This window comes from Durio zibethinus, chromosome 10, assembly GCF_047325235.1.
Source record: "Durio zibethinus cultivar Kanyao isolate XHJ-2024 chromosome 10, ASM4732523v1, whole genome shotgun sequence".
In the NCBI taxonomy this organism is placed as follows: Eukaryota; Viridiplantae; Streptophyta; class Magnoliopsida; order Malvales; family Malvaceae; genus Durio; species Durio zibethinus.
In genome coordinates this window covers 1,809,200-1,829,210 of record NC_143171.1, presented here as the reverse complement: position 1 = coordinate 1,829,210, position 20,011 = coordinate 1,809,200, and the positions used below count along the sequence as shown (strand labels likewise).

Sequence of the window (20,011 nt, the reverse complement as noted above, 5' to 3'; positions counted from 1 at the left end):
ACCAACGTAAAAGTCCAAGCCAAGGAGAGTCCAATGCTCTTTAAAGCTGCACTTTCTGCTTTAGGACAGATAGCTAAACAAAGAAAATAGAATTCAAGTACCAAAATTGAATCAGCATTGTTTAATAGTAAAGACCGTATATAAAATGCTTGTGATCAACAAAAACGAAAATTATGTTCAAAGTTTCAGACATCCAAGGAAGGATTAAAGCAGCAAAAGCTCTCGATCCTGGCGATAGCGAAAGCTCTTAGGCGGCCACTGCGAATGTTTTGAGAAACAAGCCTTTGGATTTGTCATCATCAACCGAACTATCAAAACATCATTAAAATGAGTTAACAAATATCAAGTGAAGATAGTAGTAGAGTACTACAATAGCTTATAAGTGACAAAAAGGATTCAATTAATGGAGTAACTAAGAAAACACTAAATAAAATAGTAGCTTTTTTAAGCACTAAAATACAAAATCACTGATCTAGGAGTCTTAAAAAGGTCTCAGACATCCAAGGAAGGATTGAAGCAGCACAAGCTCTCAAGCCTGGCGAAGGCGAAAGCTCTTAGGCGGCCACTGCGAATGTTTTGAGAAACAAGCCTTTGAAGTTGTCATCATTGACCTTATTTACCGTACCGAACTATCAAAACATCATTAAAATGAGTTAACAAATATCAAGTGAAGATAGTAGTAGAGTACTACAATAGCTTATAAGTGACAAAAAGGATTCAATTAATGGAGTAACTAAGAAAACACTAAATAAAATAGTAGCTTTTTTAAGCACTAAAATACAAAATCACTGATTTAGGAGTCTTAAAAAGGTCTCAGACATCCAAGGAAGGATTGAAGCAGCACAAGCTCTCAAGCCTGGCGAAGGCGAAAGCTCTTAGGCGGCCACTGCGAATGTTTTGAGAAACAAGCCTTTGAAGTTGTCATCATTGACCTTATTTACCGTCTCCATAAACTTAACAAACCTCATATGTTACAATTACACATACCATTTCTCACACTTAACACTAAAACACTTCAAATTTAAATTACCATGACACTTTGATAATCCAAATTAAGGTCATTGTTGAAAATTTAACTTACCCATGTCAGGTAATGCATCCAGAATCAACTTAATGCAAACAAATTTCACAACACCCAAAATCTCAATCCAAAGCACCTTAAAAAGATAAATTATAGCCGCTAATTCCACAAATAATTGAATTTTTACAACTTAACCAATTCAAGTAGAAAAAGCTAAAGCAATCAGAGACTGACAGAATATTCAGGAACATGAAAAATTGGTAGAGTGATTTGGGTCGATCAAGCATAAAATAGATTGAGATAATGCGTTGCCATTTTGCAAATTAAGATATAAATAAAAAAGAGTGAAAGAAGGGTCTCAGACATCCAAGGAAGGAGTGAAACAGCAGAAGCTCTCAAGCCCGGCGAGAGGCGAAAGCTCTCAGGCGGCCACTGCGAATGTTCATTGAGAAACAAGCCTTTGGATTTATCATCATCGACCCAATCTTCTTTTCAACTATTTTATCAAACTAAACAAAATTATTAAAAACGAAAAACACCCAACAAATAAAATGAAGTAAAGAAACGAAATTGAGCAATGGAAGGCTCAGGGAGACCGATGAGAATACAAGAACGAGGAAAAGGGCTTATAAAGAGAATTGAGCTTAGGGTTTTAGCCGTTTTAATGAATTAGGGTTTCTATTACAGGTTTACAGATATGAACGGCTAAGATTCGTCGGGTTATCGATGTAAATTTCGGGTCACGGGTCACCCCATATTTTTGGGCTTAAACTAATTCATGATTTATGGGCTTTAGTAGAAGCTCGTGTGAAAGAGAGAACCCATGCTTGAATTGAATGGGCTCAATTCAACTTGGAAATATTGGTTTTTTTATTTTTTACTTTTTCATGTAAGTATAAATATGAATTTAAAATATGTAAAGTAGATTTCAAAAATCACAATTAACGTATAATTTTAATAATTATCTTAATTTTAAAACATTTTTATGCTTTTTTCTTTACTTTATTATGCATTTTTCTTGCTTTACATTTTTAATATTGAGTTTAGTAATAATTTTTCAAAAAATAATTAATATCATTAATGGTACTTAAATTATAATTAAATATACAACATAGGATTGAACTTAAAAATTCTTTAACGTGTTATCTAAATATGAAACTATTAATTAATATGATACCCATCATTAACATAATTAACTCTAAAGTATCACACATGACGATAAATAATTCTAAAAATATTATATTAATTAAAAAATTTACAATTTAAATATTATATTAAATATTTTTAAAATTTAAATATCATATTAAATTTTTTTATAATTTAAAATTTATTTTCTTATAAAACATATAACTTAAAATCAATTAACAACAAGTAAAGAGGCTCAATTTGAATATAAGACTACAACATACTAAAAATTTATTAAATGTGAGATAATACTACACTAAAAAATTTCTATCACGCGTAAGCAAATATGGAATAAGCCTTCAACATGACTAATTAAAAAAAGATAATAGAAAGAAAATTTTGATTTTGATATCATATAAAACATCAAACTTAAAACTAATTGATAGTAAATAAAGAAATCCAATGATAAAACTCAATTTGAATATAAGATTACAAAATATTAAAAATTTATTAGATATTAAATAATACCACACAAACAAATACTATCGAAAACTATCTTAACATTTATTTTTTATGGAATCTATTTTATTTTTAATAAGAAAAAATCCAAAGATATTTGTTCAATCGTCAAGTCTCTAAAGCCAAAAAAATATATATTGTATCTAATAATATAAAATTAATGATTAAAAGTTATATATTTGAGATAATTTTAATAAGAGATTATCAATTAAATTTAAATCTAAAATTTTTATGTAAAAGATTAACAATACTTGTTAATTGAGTCAAGTATTAAGATTGAGATCCTTGTGATAGTCCTAAGGTTTTGTCAAACATCAACCTACACGTATTTATATTATCTGGAGGCCAAGATAAGGTTAAAGGAATGGAAGATATAACTAAAAAGCACTTTAATCATAGAAAGGGAGAGGAAAAGAAAGAACAAAGTTATTAGAGATAACTCTGTCCGGGCCCATGGTTTGTTCTTGGAAGCTGAATTTAAGATTAAGATCACTTCAATCTTGGAAACGCGATAGCTCGAAGTAACATGGGAAATCCACGTCTGATACACGTACGTCTTCACCTCTCTTTCACTGACACAACAAAACTTCTTTGCGGAGACGCAAGGAACAACCTCTCCCGTCAAGCTTCCTCCTGCTTTTTAACCATTTTTTTTTAATTCAGTTCACACGGTTTTGTTAGATTCGTACCGTTCTCTGTCTCTTCAATTTCATTAAAAACTGCTAAAACCAAAGGGCCCCTCCCGTTCAATCCCAATCCTTTTATCATCTCCAATTTGGGCTGTCCTTTCTGGCTACATTACACAATCCTGATTTTGAGCAATCAGAAATAATTTATATAACCATATTTAACTTTCATTAACCCTATTATGTTAAAAATATATATATATATATATATGGTTTGAAAATATAGGACTATGGTTGTAAGAAATTATTGCGTTTGACTTCTCTTCCATACTAAACACTAGCATCCATTTGAAGTTTTATTAGACGCACGGGACACTTGAGAAAAATAAGTTCTGAACCTTTCAATATTGCCCCTCCCAACAAGTAAGAATCCAAGTCGGTTTCAATAATGGAGTTGAATTCCCTCCCATTGAGTCTAAACTTCAAGATCTTAATAAAAAAATAAGTCGTTAGATATCGTTTTAGTAATAAAAAAGAGATTTAATATCTTGAAGTTTTATATTAAAATATCATTTTACGTTCAATTTGTGAGTTATATATTGAGGTGTTAGTTAACTTACTTATTTGGCTTATTTCATTAAAATATTATTTTAATAGGATTTATGAAATTTAATTTTAATCATAATTTTTACTTTTATATCGTATGTGTAATTTCATTCGAAGAAAAAAAAGTCACTAATTCCTAAAATATAATTAGTACAAAAGAAAACATCGAATCCGTCAAAAATAGAAAAAGGTAATGACAATAGTGGTAACAAAAGGGTCATGCAATGACCAAAAAGCCAAAAATTATTAGTAAAGAAGGACACTATCTTGTGGTTGATGTGTAATGACTAGAATCTGATGACCAAGCATTTACCGAAGAATCTCCAACACCGCCACCTTGACTACTACCCAAGTTGAGGTGATGACCCGACGTTTGAATCGGGAAAACACGAGGATATGAAGTCGGTGGTGAAGATGAAGAAGGTGAAAAAGAAGACAAGGAAGAAGATTGTGCATGTGAACCTACAGAAGTTGACAAAAATAGTTGGTCGTATGGATTCATGGACTTTTTCTGCTGCTGCTACTGTTGTTGTGTTGGAAAATTGCCGCTGGAACCCGAAAAAACCTGAGAATAGTCAAAATAGCCCCCGGAATCTTGAGAGTTTTGAACCAAGTAATGAGATTGAGAGTGAACGATTGGCTCAGTTGACGTTGGGATGGACAAAAGGGTGTTCGGAGAATCAGAAATGGGCAAGTGGGTTGTTGTTGTTGTTGGATTAATGTGGGGAGGTGATACGAGTTTGACGTTTTCAGGGAAGTTGAGCTTGGCTTTGTTGCCTCTGAAGCGTAGAGCTGCTTCATCGTAGGCTCTGGCTGCAGCCTCAGCTGTCTCGAATGTGCCTAACCAAACTCTAGCAGCTTTGAAGGGGTCTCTTATCTCTGCTGCCCACTTGCCCCATGGCCTCTGTCTCACGCCTCTGTATCTCCTCCTTGGCTCTTCTCTGTTGTTCTCATTGATCTTATATTCATATGTTGGGATCAATTCTGCTGGGGTGTTTGCCTCTGTCACTGCATTTACATAATAGAAATTTTGTAAGAAAAACAAAAAAAGAAATATTAATAATAGTATATGTGAAAGTCTATAACTTCCCAAGTATATTAATTAAAAAAACATTAATAATAGTGGAAAAATAATTTGAATGAATGAAAAAATTAATTAAAACAACATTAATAATAGTTTGAAATTTCAACTATGTTGCTTACCTCGTACATTAGCTGAAGAAGAGCCTCCTCCTCCATGTGGGAAGTTACCAAGCTGCGTATAAAGCTTAGTAACAGACTCAACCGCCATCCCTCCACTAGCTCCACCGCCACCGCTAGGGCCAGCTTCCTCTTCTTCCCTTCCTCTCTTTTGCCCACCAAACCCCCGTGAAGAAGTAATATCGTTATCACCAATAGTATTTGAACCAAAACCATCCAAGTTCTCATTTCCTGGCAGCTCCTGCTCAGGGACGTCGCCAGCTACGACATGAATCAAAGCTGAAACCATAACTGACATCTCCCTTTCCCTACTAACCTCAGATAGCATCGACGACGAACACCCTTCTTGTCTCATCATCATCGGCTGATACATCAACAACCATTGATTGTCTTGGTCGATGGCATCTCCCCTGCTATTCTCAACGACTAGTCTCTGCGACCTTTTTAACTATCTCACACATAAAAGAAATATTACCTAAAACTAATTACGTATAAAAATCTCTTACAAAACTTAACCAAGTTTCTTTCTTTTTCTAGACCAGCTCAAAAACAGACAGTTATATAGGCAATATGGCAAAGTTTGTCGGATTCGGACACTTTGCCGCCATAGGACTTGGACAGTCGGTTAAACTTGAAAGAAACTATTTTTAACATTATTTGTAAAGAAATTTTAGATTTTTGTTTGTTTGAAAAAGAAAATGAAAGAACAAGAGTGAAATGGCAAGTGGTCAAATTGGGATTTAAAGGATTGCATTGGACTTGAGACGTGAATACTGCAAAAGTCAAGATAATTTGTCCTTTTTAGTGTGAACCGGGTCATGGGAAACCGTCTTGGGCCTCTTGGCCGGTTTTGAGCGTTGTTCTTTTTTTTTTTTTTAAACTTAATTAATGTATTGCTTTAGCCGACATGAATCGAAGTTACAAAGCTCATTGGGCCTTATTGGGTTCTGGCCGAATTCATCTTTCATTATTGATTTTTAATTGCATAATTTTTTTTATTAGTGAGGTTTTTTTTTTAATTCTTAATTTACTCTTAATTTTTCAAACATTATATTCCTCACCCAAAAAAAAAAAAAAACATTACAAGACAAACGTTTTCTATTTCTAATAAAAATTTTTAAAAAAGACAAACATTTCAAATCTTAAACAAACCCTTGTTTGAATTTTTCTTGTTTCTTTTTTATATTTTCCCCGATGTTTAAAAAATCATAAAATTTATTGTTAGCACTTGTAGTAGTCGAAATTTAAATTTTGACTATTAAAATTAAAAGTCGAATAGTCAAAAGTTTCCGCGAATTATTAAGCAATAACATAAAATTCCATCAAATTATTATTTACCAGTTTTTTCTTATTCGTTTAAAGGATATGTAACTCATTAATATTATTAATAAAAAATACAAATTAATAGAGTTGAGGATAAAATATCTTAATCTTAATGAGAAACTAATTTATCTAGTCACAATCATGATTAGATAGATGTTATTAAGAGTGTTCATTCAATTGATTTAATTAATTTTGAATCGAATTACTCAAAATCAGATTAATTGATTTATTTATTTTATTTTTATTAACCGAATTAGATTTTTTAATTTTAAAAATTAATCAATCGAAATTAATTTAATTGATTTTGTTAATTTTTTTGATTAATCTAATAACAAAATACATAAATTATATTATATTTTAAATTCTTAATTTCTTATATTCAAAATAAATTAAATAAAATCACCCAATAAAAATATTTAAATACCAAAGTATTAAATTAAAATTTTTAATGTCTTAAGATAAAATCAGTAATTTCATATATTTTTAATTTTATATATAAGTTTTTATTATATTTAGGTTAAAATTTCAATTAATTTAATTTTTCACCAAATTAATTAAAAATTAAAATTTTTTAAAAATTATTTTCAATAATCAAAATTAATTCAATAATCAACCGATCAATCAAATTAAATCCATTTGATTTATTAATTTACTAAAAATGAATTTTGAACACCCATAAATGTTATTAAGAAGAAAAAGAAAACGAAATTAATTCACATTGTATACTTCAATTCTAATCAAAAGTTGAAGTTAGTTTTCTTCCATGTTGTCAAAATAATGTAAACACAACTTGCAAAAAGCTTTAGTTAAAGCTATAGAAAAAAAATCATGAATCCTTGGTTCTTAATTCAAAATTCAATCAATATGATCCACTTCAATTCTAGTAAACCCAACGTGCAAAATTCCTAAAAATTTATATTGAAATAATCGGCAACGTAAGAAGGGAGTGCAAAAATGTATAGTTTCTTCACTACACTTCCAATAAAAATGTCAACCATTGGTGATATATTACGTGGCATTGTCTGATTGGTTCACACAGCGGTGGTGTTCCCTTAGCCAAAATCAAATTGTCAAAGGTTGACACAAGTCAAGGGAAGCAATCTTTAAGACGCGGTTACTGGAACAGATTGGGTGGGGCCCCCACCCCAATTTGTCTGAAACAGTGGAGTGGGGATCACATTGTTCGCATTTATGGTTTAGACTGTCGACATATACTTTTGTTTGGTACATCTGTTTCTGGTTTCTTCTTGTTTTTCTTTTAAGCCCATCGTCTCATGAGTTTTGTTCAATTAAACCCCTCGGAAAATGTCTCTTTCCAACATTTAATTATCCACTAATGTAAAATATATGTTCACACGTGAAATAATTTTTAAAAAATTGGCTAGCATATTATTAGACAATATAGGGTCTTAAATTCAAATTTCAAACGAATTAATTTTATCTGATTTTTTATTAAAATTTTTTAACAATTGTTGGTTTATTGATTTGGCTAATTATTTCTTTTTTTAATTTGATATAGTAATTATTTATATATGGTGACGGTTCGTATAATTTATTTTCTCCTTAATTAAAATTTGAGGGATCGCTGTGAAAGAACAAACACTTAGGGAGTTCTAGAGAAATAGCCAATAAATATGTGAGTGCTATCCATTTGATTGAACAAAAAAGCAATTTTTAATCAAGTTGTGGCATTGTCGCTTTACATCCTTTTCGTATTTCCAGACAAGTTGCATTGACCACTAAGATTAGTTGGATTGATTGTTAAAATAAAATTAAAATAAAATAAATAAATAAACTTTCAATCGGAAAAACAAAAAGAAAAAAAAAAGAAAAGATTAACAAATTTAATCTTAATTCATTAGAACCATAGATGAAGTAGCTATTAACTTTTTTTTATATAATAAATAGCTAGTATTAATTAATAAAACCTAACAAAGAAAAGAAAAAACACATATAAAAATTATTTCATTATATTAATCATATATTCATTCTTTTTAACTAATTAATTTTCTTATAATTTTTATTTATGTCAAAATACTTAATAAAATTTCAACAAAATATCTATTCAATATTTAATTTTTCAATGTCAAAGTTTTTTTAAATTCATCAAACAAAGATATTATAAATGTGAATTGGAGCGTTGGTAACTCGGCACCGAAAATTAAATAATAAAATAATTATTTTGGTAGTGTCTAGGTTCATTGATCACATGTCTGGCTAGGAATGTTGGAAGTCGGTCCAACTTATAAAACAAGAATTACAACTCAAAGAAGAAAGTGTTCGAGAGTTGTTTCTATCGAACATGCCTACAACTTGCAATTTGCAAATTAAATTAAAAATTCTCAACGTGGGTTATTCGGTTATTAAATTATACTATTATGTACACTTTGTTTCTACATAGAATCTTAAACCATTAAAGAAAGAAAATCATATATATGTCCATTCTTGTGCTTTGTGGCAATATATTTAAATTTATATTAATATTAATAATTATATAATTAGATTATGAATAATAATTATGTTTATTCATAATTAAAAACATTTTAGATTTTTACAAAATAAATATAAATTATTAAATAATTTGGTTATCCAATAAATTTTAAAAGGTAAGTCAAAGTCAAAGTTTAAACAATGGATGGGCAAAAAGAAAACAACCATAAATAAAATAATATCTAGAGAAGACTTCATGAAGAACGGTGCAAAAAAAAGAAAAAAAAACAAAACCAAAAAAATTGAAAAGAGTTTTTGAAGATAAAGAATTGAAGAAGGTTGAAATAGCAAACGCCACGACATAAGAGTCGAAGAACCTTTTTATATTTCAATGTAATACATTAAACATGTTGTCAACTTGCTATCTGGCAGTACTAGCTTCATACATTAAACATGTTGTCAACTTGCTAACTGGCGGTACTAGCTTCGGCCTTAAGAAAGAAAGAAGAAGCAAAATAAAATCAAAGTTTGCGATGGATTTCTTTTTGTTTTATAGTATAAAACTGTTCTCGGTCAAGTCACATCCATTTAAAATATACACTAGAATATCCAAAATCCTATTTCATTTTGTCATAACTCATAAATAGGAATACCTCTATTTTTTTTTTCAATTTAATTGATGGTATATATATTTTTTGATGTCCAAGCTAAATAGAGAAAGTTGAACGAGTCCAAAATAAAAATAATAATAAAAAAAAACCGTTTGCTTTACAGTTAACAAAATTTAGTAGAAAAGACTAATTTGTTCCATGTGATCAACTCAATTTTAAGTCGGTAGAAGTAATTTTTTTATTTCTCTTTTATCCTAAAATAACATTTTTCTATAGTTTTTTTTTAAGGGGATAGTATTTTGAGGTTAGTTTGCCCTTTCTTTCTTTTTTTTCTTAAATATGATTATTATTTTAATTATTATTATTTTTTTATACTTTTTGAAACTTTATATTTTTTTATTTCAATAAATTAGCATGAGTATATTGTTTTTTTAAGAGAAAATTTTCAAATATCAGAAAGGTATATAGATTATTTAAATAAATATTTTAAAAATTGGAAAAAATTAGAAAGCTATTATATATAGATTATTGAATGAATACTTAAATTTGAATCATTCATTAATCATTATGGAACTACTAAGTAACAAGTGCAATTCGTGTTTTTTAATACTGGATTGAGTAACTCACGATTTTTATTGTGTTTTTGAATTTTTTTTATTATATGTGTAAATTTGAACTAATCTTTATTTACTATTTAAAAGTTATATTTAAATTTTTACCCTTGAAAATGTAATTCAAGTGTGAGCTTGAGCTCTTATATAAATTTAGGATAATCAAACTTAATTGCATCAAGTTTAAGTAACTCAACGACTTTTATCGAATTTAAACTAAAATAAAAAATTGATTGAGCTTAAATTAAGCTCAAATCTTGAAATTTTTATCAAACCAAGCTTGATTTGACATCTTATAAACTCAAATTAATTCAATCACACTCCTTACCTCTTACCTTAAAATCCAAATCATTTAAAAAATCTTTTAAGTTTATTAAATCTTTTAATCAATTTGATTGATTGGTTGTATTTGGATAATTAAATACCTTACTAGGTACCTTGACTACCCAAGAAGATCTACGAGGCAAGTCAAAGTCAAAGTTTAAACAATGGATGGGCAAAAAGAAAACAGCCATAAATAAAATAATATCTAGAGAAGACTTTTCGAAGAGGCGTGGAAAAAAATACAAAAAAAAAAAAACTTCAGAAAACCAAAACGTTGTCACAGTCGAAGAACCTTTATACGTCTCAATATAATACAGTATACATGTTGTCAACTTGCTATATGGCTGTGATGGCTTTCGCTTTAAGAAAGAAAAAGCAAAACGAAATCAACGTTTGCTTGCTATGGATTTGTTTTTGTTTTATAGTATAAAACTGTTCTTGTCAAGTCACGTCCATTTGAAATATCCATCAGAATATCCAAAATTATATATATATATATATATATTTCAATTTTGAGGATGAAAGTTGAATATCTCCCTATGACGACTTTCAATTTGACATGAATTTTTATAAGAATTAAAAAAAAAAAAAAAAAGCTTTTCGATCAATGTTGAAACAAAATCTCAAGAAGGCAACGACAAATTTTTTAGGGGCAATTTTGGGTTTAAGGAATAAATTGGTTATTTTTTTATCGAATACCATCAACAAATAATTAAAAATATTTTTTATTTTTTGAATTAATCTTATAAATACACTATCACCTTAATTAAGTTACATCATCCATGTATTATAAATTTAAACTCACTTTTTCTAATTTTTTTTCAATCTTTTTAATTTTAATTTTTTATTTGAGTATTAAAGCGTAAATATAAAAATATTTCTTATCTTTATTCAAATCATTTTTTTCTTATAATTTCAAAATTTTGAAATTCGCGATCAGAAAAATTTTATTCTTAATTAAGATTAAAAAAAGACACTCGTATATATATATATATATATATATATATATATATATATATATATATATCACATCCTAAGATAGATCCCCATCCTCGGAAAGCCTATAACTATAGCCAAGAAAATGACATGAGAGCCGGACAGAGACAAAGTTGAATGCCGCCAAAATAAAAAAAACCGTTTGCTTTAAAATTAACAAAATTTAGTGGAAAAGACTAATTTGTTCCATGTTCATCACATTTTGTCGAAGCAAATGTATATTAGTTTAACTAACAGTACACTTTTTCTTTGGTAATTGGCTTTTTTTTTTTTTTAATGAGATTGAACTTGCTAATTAGTTGTGGCCGGCAAACTTTGACCTTAAAAGTTACTTGAACTAAGTCTGGAAATTGCATTTAGTTCCAACAATATGGGGAGGCGACTGGGGACGGTAGAATCGATTCATATATATGACTTGGTCTTTGATTTTGGCGCCTGGTTTATTTCTTCATTCTTTGCCTTTTTAACATTTTGACCAACTTTTGTTAGTTGATTGTTTTCTTTAAAGAGAAATGTTTAGTTTTCAACGAAATGAAGTTAGTTTAGTTAGAATTGAAAATTAATTTCCAAGCTCCAGAGTTACATGGCTGGCCGCCCAATATTTGATCTTAAAAGTTACTTGAACAAGTCTGGGAATTGAAGTTAGTCAATAGTTACAGTATGGATCGGCAAGAATAGAGATGATAATCCCATTCATATATAGTGAATTTCGATTTGTTTTAATTTTTTAAAATTAATTTTTTTAATTAAAATTTGAAACTAATCTAATCGAATTAAATAAAATAGTAGTAAAAAAATTTTGAGAACGGGCTTGGACAAACTCACCCTAATTCAACTTGATATATATAAAATTATTTATTTATTTATATATATTAATATTTATATTAAAAAATATTTTATTAATTTTAAATCAGATTAAATTGGATATAATTTTATATAATATCAAATTAATTTGAGTTCAAGTACAAAAAATAATAAAAAAAATAGAGTTGGGTTGGATATAAATATTGTGTATATAAAATCGAATCGAGTTTAGAATGAGCAAAAACTCACATTAACTTGATTCATTGTCATCTTTAGATAAATATGATAAAATTCAATCGTAAATCATATTTGATCTGATAATTTATTTATTTGTATATTGTAAAATATTAATAATTTATATCGATATAAAAATATGAAATATATATTTTAAATTTAATAAATTTATATATAATTTTTGTTAAAATTTTAAATTATATTATTTTTATATTATGTCATTATATCGTGTTTTATATTATAAATCCAGCAGCACATGGATGTAGGAATATGATTGGGCATGGCCATGGTCTTAGATTTTGGCACATGCTAAAGTTTGCTAAAGTTTCCCTCGTTCTCTGCCTTAAACAAAGCGTCAAACTCACGGTAGGTGCTGTAAGTCAGTGCCCACCCCCATGGTTAAGAAATGTATTTGGACGATAATTCCCTCTCATGACCGTTATCCTATCGGTCTCTTGCCTCCATTTTTAATGCATTCTTTACCAATGATATATAAACGATGCTATTCGATTGGAGAGTTCTTTTTTTTATTTATTTTAATATATATTTGATATTAAATTACATAATAATTTTTTTTATTTTACAAAATTTATTTTATTAATTTTGAGATTCAAACTTAAAATTTTCAAAATAAAAATTTGTTTTAACTATTAAATTAAGAGTCATTTAATGGATGGATCAATCACAAATGACATGAATTTAATAACTTAAAATTCCAAAAAAGCTGTACAAACCACCTAAAGGCTAAAACAAAAAAAAAAATAATAATTTGCTTGATTACGGCACTTGGCAGATTTGACCAAGAAAATTAAACATGTTCTATTTTGAAATAAAATAAGATTATGAATATTGAATGCTAACCGATTTGTAGTTTCTTAGTTTTTTTTTAATAAAAAAAAGGCAAAAAGCAGTGGCTAACACACCATTTGTGCTTCTATAATTGTCAAAAGAAGATTAAAATAAAACCCTTCTTTTCCTAAAAGTAAACATGAAGTTTGAAGTGCAACAGCTCAAAATTCAACTAAAACTAAAAGTTTATATGTTATATTAATTGCGGATTGTGTGGTCAATTCTTCCCATACAATTTTGTTTATTACGAAGAACTATTTTTTTCAACTAACCTTTGTTTGACCATCATTCATATAATATAAAGAGTTTGACATGAGAATGTGAGGGCTAAAAACTTCAACAATGGATCGTACAATGGACAGTTAACATTTTTTTTATTATTTATTTTGGGGAAAGGAGATTCAAACTTCAGTTTTTGAATACAGAAATACATATACTTGTTGAACTAATTGCAATAATCAACATCTAAATATTCAACAAAAATTTGATTTTAAACATTCTTCATCACACCCCAAGCATTAGAGTGACAAATTGTGGTTCAAGGGTTTGGGTGAAGCCCATTTATAGCCTGAATGACATGACTTCATCGTTTTGGGTGGAGCTACATGGGCTTCAAGGTCCTTGGCAATGTGAACCGAGGAGAACATCCTTGGCAATGTGAAGCATCAACGACCCAATTATTCCCGCTAAACGATGGCTTTGCTGGCAATCCGATCTTCTTCCAGCTTCTCCTTGTATATTTAAAGAAAAAATTAAAATAAAAAAAAGAAAATACTTTTTTTTTTCTAACTCTGATCTTTCTTGTTCTTTTTCTTGGATTTTGCTTTATTTTCCATTTTTTTGGGTAGATTTATTGCAGAGAGAGGAAGCAAAACGTAGTCTGTAAGACCTTTTTTTTTGAAAAAAGAGTTGACGGAGAGAATAAGTAACGGCGTCGTTTCTCATTTGGCCCGAATGCTTAGCCCACCGATAATCGGACCCCAACTGAAGAAGAATTTTAGCCCAAACTATTGGGTTTGAGTTGGATATATTACGTGTAGCAAGACGATACAGGCGACCCTATAGCCCATTAAAGCTTTGGTTCTACTCTTTCAATGTTAACAAGGAGCCCAAATTGCACTACTTGGTTAATCCCTTGGGCTCAATGTTTTTTGGTGACGCTATTGGTTACTCGGTGTCAATAAATGGTGCAGTGCTTATAATTCATGTTCAGACAAATTATTGAAATTCAGTCAGTCAATCAGATTCTTTCCATGCATCAAGTTTCAAGCAATGTTTCTTACTTTCATGGAAGACTACCAGTTTATAATCCACATTAAGCAAGTTTCAACACAACTGCCATTGATAATCTGAATTGCATAACTGTACATAGAAATTAACTCCCTCAATTTCCTTGCTTGCACACTCCCAAAACTTTTAAAAGAAACCAATTCTAGTCCTTCGAAGCTGCTGCAGCTGCTTCACTTTTAAGTTCTAACCTCAGCTCCCACAAGCCATGCACTCTTCACGATTTGTTAGGGAACATACCATTTGTGCCATTTTTGTATCATCATTTTCTACCTTTGGCTTTTCCTATATTACCAGAAATAACAAATTTTAATCAATAGGATTCGCAAATTAAATGACATTGGAAAGGGTGATGTAACTTCAACACAAATCCGTATTCATTACCTTAAGCATGGAAGTATCAACCGTGAATTTGATTGCATCAGCTGCAGCACGAGATCTTAGATAATACATACCTGTCTTCAAACCCTATTATATATAATCAAGGACATGAATAGAAACCATGGATCAGTAAATTGTCATGCAACCAGAGACCACTGGCATTTACATTTGCTTGATCACAATAAAAACCAATGTTTTAATACCTTAGACCAGGCATAGAAGTGTAAGGAAGTCAGTTTTCCAAAATTAGGTTGATCCATATGTATATTTAAGCTTTGGCTCTGGTCTATGTAGCATCCACGATCAACAGCCATATCAACCAATGTTTTTTGCTTGATTTCCCAAACAGTCCTGGTAAATTAAAAAGATAAGTAAACCGTAGCTTCACTAAAAAAAGTAATAAATGAAACAAATAAGCGCCTGGGGGTTTGAGAGGAAAGCCATGGAGAAAACAGCAATTCATACCTGTAAATTGCTTTCAGTTCATGAGGTATTTCTGGAATATTCTGAACAGAACCATCCTCATTTATTATGTTGTTCTTAATAACAGGAGACCAAAGACCCATCTCCGTTAAGTCATGAAGAAGATGCTTATTCACCACTACAAACTCTCCACTGGAGATAAACAGAAAAAATACATTTTAAGCAATGGATAACGAATGAATGGAAGGAGATGCTTAACAAGAAGCTAGGACAAACCTCAGAACTCTGCGACTATAGATATTGGAGGTATATGGCTCAAAGCACTCATTATTTCCAAGAATCTGGCTAGTTGAAGCAGTTGGCATAGGTGCTAGCAAAAGTGAATTTCTCACTCCATTCTTAGCTATCTTGTCCCTAAGAGCATTCCAATTCCAACGGTCTGAAGAAGTAACATTCCACATGTCTGGCTGAAGAATACCCTGCAATTTAACAGACAACGAGCAAAACGGATCAGAAAGAAATGAGAATTTATTAATACATTGGAATCACATTGAATAACCAAGATGCTTGCATCCATTTCAAAGAATTATCAAAATTACATACCTTACTAACAGGACTCCCATCATATGTCTCATAGGGGCCTTCTCTCTCAGCTATATCAGAAGAAGCTTTTAGAGCATGATAGTATATGGTCTCAAATATGTCCTTGTTCAGCTGTTGAGCCTGAAATTAAAAGCCAGTAAGCTATTAAACAAAACTATTTCACGTTAAAAAGCATATCAAATCAATATATTTGTGATCAAATATACCTCAGGTGAATCAAAGGCCATGCCTAGTAAGATGAATGTGTCTGCAAGCCCCTGAACCCCAATACCAATTGGTCTGTGACGCAAATTTGATCTTTTGGCAGTTTCAACAGGGTAGTAATTAACATCAATTATTTTGTTAAGATTTCTTGTAACAATTTCAGTAACCTATCACAACAGCCCAAGAAAGGAAAACACAATCATTATTAATAATATTAAAAGAGACATCACACAACAATACAAATACATCTATACCATCACAAAGATATGCTAGATGGATGGTACCCCATCTACAGTTAGATGGATGAGTGCATTTGCAAGGTAAAGAATCAAACCTCTGCCAGTTTGTCAAAATCAAAATATCTATTCTGAGAACCCCTACTCCCAACAAGCTTAGATGGATGAGAATCCAGTGGAACCCCCTGAAGTAAAAAGTTAAAAAGGTTAAATGCATTAGCGACAGACCCAAGAGAGAGCAACCATGTGCAACTTAAGCACTATGTATCACCTACCTTTTCCCTCACATATCTTGGTAGTGCAATAGATGCCAGATTGCAAACAGCAGTTTCTGTTGGACTTGTGTACTCAATTATCTCAGTGCACAAATTTGAAGATTTGATGGTGCCAAGATTTTGCTGGTTGCTTTTTCTATTGCAAGTATCCTAAAACAAAAGTGAGGGGAAACAAAGAGTTGAGATCATAATACTCATCAGAGAACATAAATACACCACAAAATATAAAGCTTGGTTGCACAAATCACCTTAAATAGCATGTAAGGGGTCCCAGTTTCTATTTGTGATTTCAGGATCTCAAACCACAGGTTCTGTGCTTGGACAACCTTCTTTGCCTTGCCCTAAATATTAAACAGAAGAACTTTTAGTAACTGAATTTTAGTTGAGAGAAAAATATGCAACCATTAACAAAAGGTACAACAGTATTAACCTCTCTTTCATAATGAATATAAAGCTTCTCAAATTTTTCACCCCAACAATCTGCCAGGCCTGGAGCCTCATTAGGACAGAATAATGACCATTGCCCATTACTCTGGACTCTTTGCATAAAAAGATCAGGCACCCAAAGAGCATAAAATAGATCACGAGCACGGTGCTCTTCCTACAACAGCAAAACTAACACATTATTGGATATAATAAAAATTAACAAATAATATAGCTCATGCAAACAAATTCAGACTATATAAAATAACCTTTCCATGGTTCTTCCTAAGGTCCAAAAACTCAAAAACATCAGCATGCCATGGCTCCAAGTATACAGCAAAGGCACCTAAATGCATCAAAAACATCACTTTAATAAAAGGATAATCAAACATTGTCACAAAACATAATATAGGAAAGTACAACAATTTGGGCATACCCTTCCTTTTCCCGCCTCCTTGATCAACATAACGAGCAGTGTCATTGAACACCCGCAACATTGGGACAATGCCATTAGACGTACCATTTGTTCCACGAATATAACTGCCTGTGGCTCGAATATTGTGAACTGAGACACCAATCCCTCCAGCTGATTTGCTGATAACAGCACACTCCTTTAAAGTATCATATATTCCTTCAATACTATCATCTTTCATACACAACAAGAAACAGCTGCTCAACTGCCAGAACACAAGTCAAAGAACTAGACATGTAAGCAAAAGAATTTAACAAACAATGGCATTAAAGCTGAGGAACTTAATCTCATGTTTGTACACAAAAACATACTTGAGGCCTTGGAGTTCCAGCATTGAAAAGCGTGGGAGAAGCATGAGTGAACCATCTTTGAGACATCATGTGATAAGTTCTTATAGCAGAATCAATGTCATCCTTATGAATTCCAACAGCGACCCTCATTAACATGTGTTGAGGCCTTTCTATAACCTTCCCTTGAACTTTCAAGAGGTAGGACCTCTCAAGGGTTTTGAAGCCAAAGTAATCATAGTCAAAATCCCGATCATATATGATCTCACTATCCAACCAAGCAGCATTCTAAAACAAAAACAATTAATAAAATTAAATTTTATATATAACCCATTACAGATAAAAGGAATTTAAAAGAGAAAAATACGTAAAGAAAGATTACAAATACCAATAACTTAAAGGCATTAAAACTGAAGAAAAAAGATCTACAAAAAGAAAGCTAACAATTGAACAAACAAATAATCAACAAATTCAAACAGTCTATTTTTCACAATTATGTAACCACATTCACGTACATAGGAATTAGGGGATTACTAGACCATATGGATTTTGTATGGCCATGATGTTTGCACAATCACCATCAAATGCCATAAGCTAGATACACAATATCAATATATTACAATTGGATCACTTCCATTTCCATAATTCCAATTCCATAAACATGCCAAGATTTTGAACGACCAACACAATTTTGGCATTAATTAAAAGAAGAAATTGAATCATAGACTAGCTATAAAGTGTAACATGATTCAAACTAGACATTTCAACAAACGTCAAAAGCAACAACCATAAAAAAGGGGAGGATACTTATAATACCTTCATGATGATCTCATACACATCATCAGCAATCAAAGGAGCCTTCAGTCCAGATCTCTCATTGAAATGATTATACATGATTTGAATCCTACAATTTATCAACCACCCGTTATCAAAACGTCAATTGTCGCTCTCCCAACAAAGAAACAAGCATTACTACTTTAAATTAAAGGCACTTACGTCTCAGAGAATGATTTCTTAGTGTTTTTATGTAAATTAGAAACAACAATTCTCGCCGCCAACTGCAATTACACATTTTAATCAGTAAAAATTTACGCATGTTTTGAAAATTATTTTTCTTTAAAGAGAAACTTACGGAAGCATAATCGGGGTGGTTAGCTGTCATAGCGGCGGCGGTTTCAGCAGCCAACTCATCAAGCTGGCTAGTAGTAACCCCTTTGTAAACACCAGCGCAGACCTTCTGAGCCACGAGCACCGGATCGCAGTGGTCGATGCTAAGTCCATAGCTCAGCTTCTTCAACCTCGCCGTTATCTTATCAAAATGGACCGCCTCTTGCTTCCCGTTTCTCTTAATCACATACATTGTTAAACCCTTTCTTTCTTGGCACCCTCTCTACGAAATTTCGTCGAACAGGTTTCACTGCTTGCGGAAAAATGAGCAACCCCAAGCGAACTTTATATAAGGAGGGGGAAAACCTACAAAGGTTTTAAATTTTGGGGGTTTGGGTTTTGATTTTTTCTTGGGTTTCCCTCGTTTTTTGCATTGCGTTTGGGATTTTTTGAAAATTTCCCGCCAAAAATGGATGGATTAGGTTGGGAGTGTTGAACTTGAATGGCTTTTTTTGGTTCTTTTAAGTTTTGAGTGCGCGTTTGTTCGTGTTTGAGTTGTTGTTGTCGCGTGGGTGGCGGGTGATGGGAGAAGAGCTGGTGAGTGGGGTCCACGTTTTAATCCTTTTATACTTTCTTTTTTTTAAAAAGTAAAGAGTACGAAAGAAGATTCAAAGGAAAGCCGTCCCGACTGAGCTCAGATCTGATTTGATGTTTGTTTAATTAAGGGTTAAATATAAAAATCAACCTAATTTTATATTTTTTATTAATTTAATATTTTAAAAAATAAAATTATTAATTTAATATTATAATTTTTATTTTATCATTCATTTTGATATTTAAAATTAATTAATTAATTTATTAACTTAATATTATCTTCCAATAAAATCTTAACAAGTGTCACAAAATTCAATTAATCTTATATTATCAATTAACACATTAGTAAAATTTTAAAATATTTAAATTTAATTTTTATGAATTTTGTATAAATTTTTAAAATTTTTAAAAAATTTTTAAATTTTTTAATACATATCAAT

The 20,011-nt window shown here is 30.7% G+C and overlaps 1 protein-coding gene, 1 long non-coding RNA gene, 4 other non-coding genes and 1 pseudogene across 7 annotated transcripts; all 7 read right to left on the bottom strand.

Annotated features, from left to right (window-relative positions):
• Window positions 1-98: 98 nt before the first annotated feature.
• LOC149516327 (uncharacterized) lies at window positions 99-1,220 on the bottom strand. The gene is made up of 2 exons (XR_016345513.1): window positions 1,082-1,220; window positions 99-308 (listed from the first exon to the last, which is right to left on the bottom strand). It is a non-coding gene; the product is annotated as an uncharacterized LOC149516327 (long non-coding RNA).
• On the bottom strand, window positions 182-305 carry LOC149516330 (small nucleolar RNA SNORD14). Its single transcript, XR_016346054.1, has one exon. It is a non-coding gene; the product is annotated as a small nucleolar RNA SNORD14 (small nucleolar RNA).
• Window positions 489-612, bottom strand: LOC149516329 (small nucleolar RNA SNORD14). The gene has a single exon (XR_016346039.1). It is a non-coding gene; the product is annotated as a small nucleolar RNA SNORD14 (small nucleolar RNA).
• On the bottom strand, window positions 810-933 carry LOC149516328 (small nucleolar RNA SNORD14). The gene has a single exon (XR_016345992.1). It is a non-coding gene; the product is annotated as a small nucleolar RNA SNORD14 (small nucleolar RNA).
• Window positions 1,221-1,375: 155 nt separating the features above from the next.
• LOC149516326 (small nucleolar RNA SNORD14) lies at window positions 1,376-1,502 on the bottom strand. The gene has a single exon (XR_016346055.1). It is a non-coding gene; the product is annotated as a small nucleolar RNA SNORD14 (small nucleolar RNA).
• Window positions 1,503-4,103: 2,601 nt separating this feature from the next.
• Window positions 4,104-5,573, bottom strand: LOC111292318 (ethylene-responsive transcription factor ABR1-like; annotated as a pseudogene). The gene is made up of 2 exons (XR_016345512.1): window positions 5,101-5,573; window positions 4,104-4,905 (listed from the first exon to the last, which is right to left on the bottom strand). The product of XR_016345512.1 is annotated as an ethylene-responsive transcription factor ABR1-like (transcript).
• An 8,969-nt stretch (window positions 5,574-14,542) lies between these two features.
• LOC149516325 (ribonucleoside-diphosphate reductase large subunit) lies at window positions 14,543-19,295 on the bottom strand. Its single transcript, XM_089766351.1, has 17 exons — window positions 19,003-19,295; window positions 18,867-18,928; window positions 18,687-18,774; window positions 17,895-18,158; window positions 17,548-17,788; window positions 17,381-17,457; window positions 17,119-17,289; window positions 16,937-17,029; window positions 16,689-16,838; window positions 16,512-16,598; window positions 16,180-16,344; window positions 15,974-16,093; window positions 15,647-15,849; window positions 15,413-15,562; window positions 15,151-15,298; window positions 14,951-15,034; window positions 14,543-14,851 (listed from the first exon to the last, which is right to left on the bottom strand). Exons 1-17 carry the CDS (start codon window positions 19,228-19,230, stop codon window positions 14,759-14,761), a joined length of 2,424 nt encoding a protein of 807 aa, XP_089622477.1. The 5' UTR covers window positions 19,231-19,295; the 3' UTR covers window positions 14,543-14,758.
• Window positions 19,296-20,011: the final 716 nt, after the last annotated feature.

Excerpts from the sequence above, each read along its gene's own strand:
- LOC149516325 (XM_089766351.1), bottom strand. The coding sequence starts at position 19,230 with ATGTATGTGATTAAGAGAAACGGGAAGCAAGAGGCGGTCCATTTTGAT. Across the intron at positions 18,775-18,866 it reads AAGAAATCATTCTCTGAGAC|GATTCAAATCATGTATAATC; the intron begins GTAAGTGCCTTT and ends GATAAATTGTAG. Across the intron at positions 14,852-14,950 it reads TTGATACTTCCATGCTTAAG|GAAAAGCCAAAGGTAGAAAA; the intron begins GTAATGAATACG and ends CTGGTAATATAG.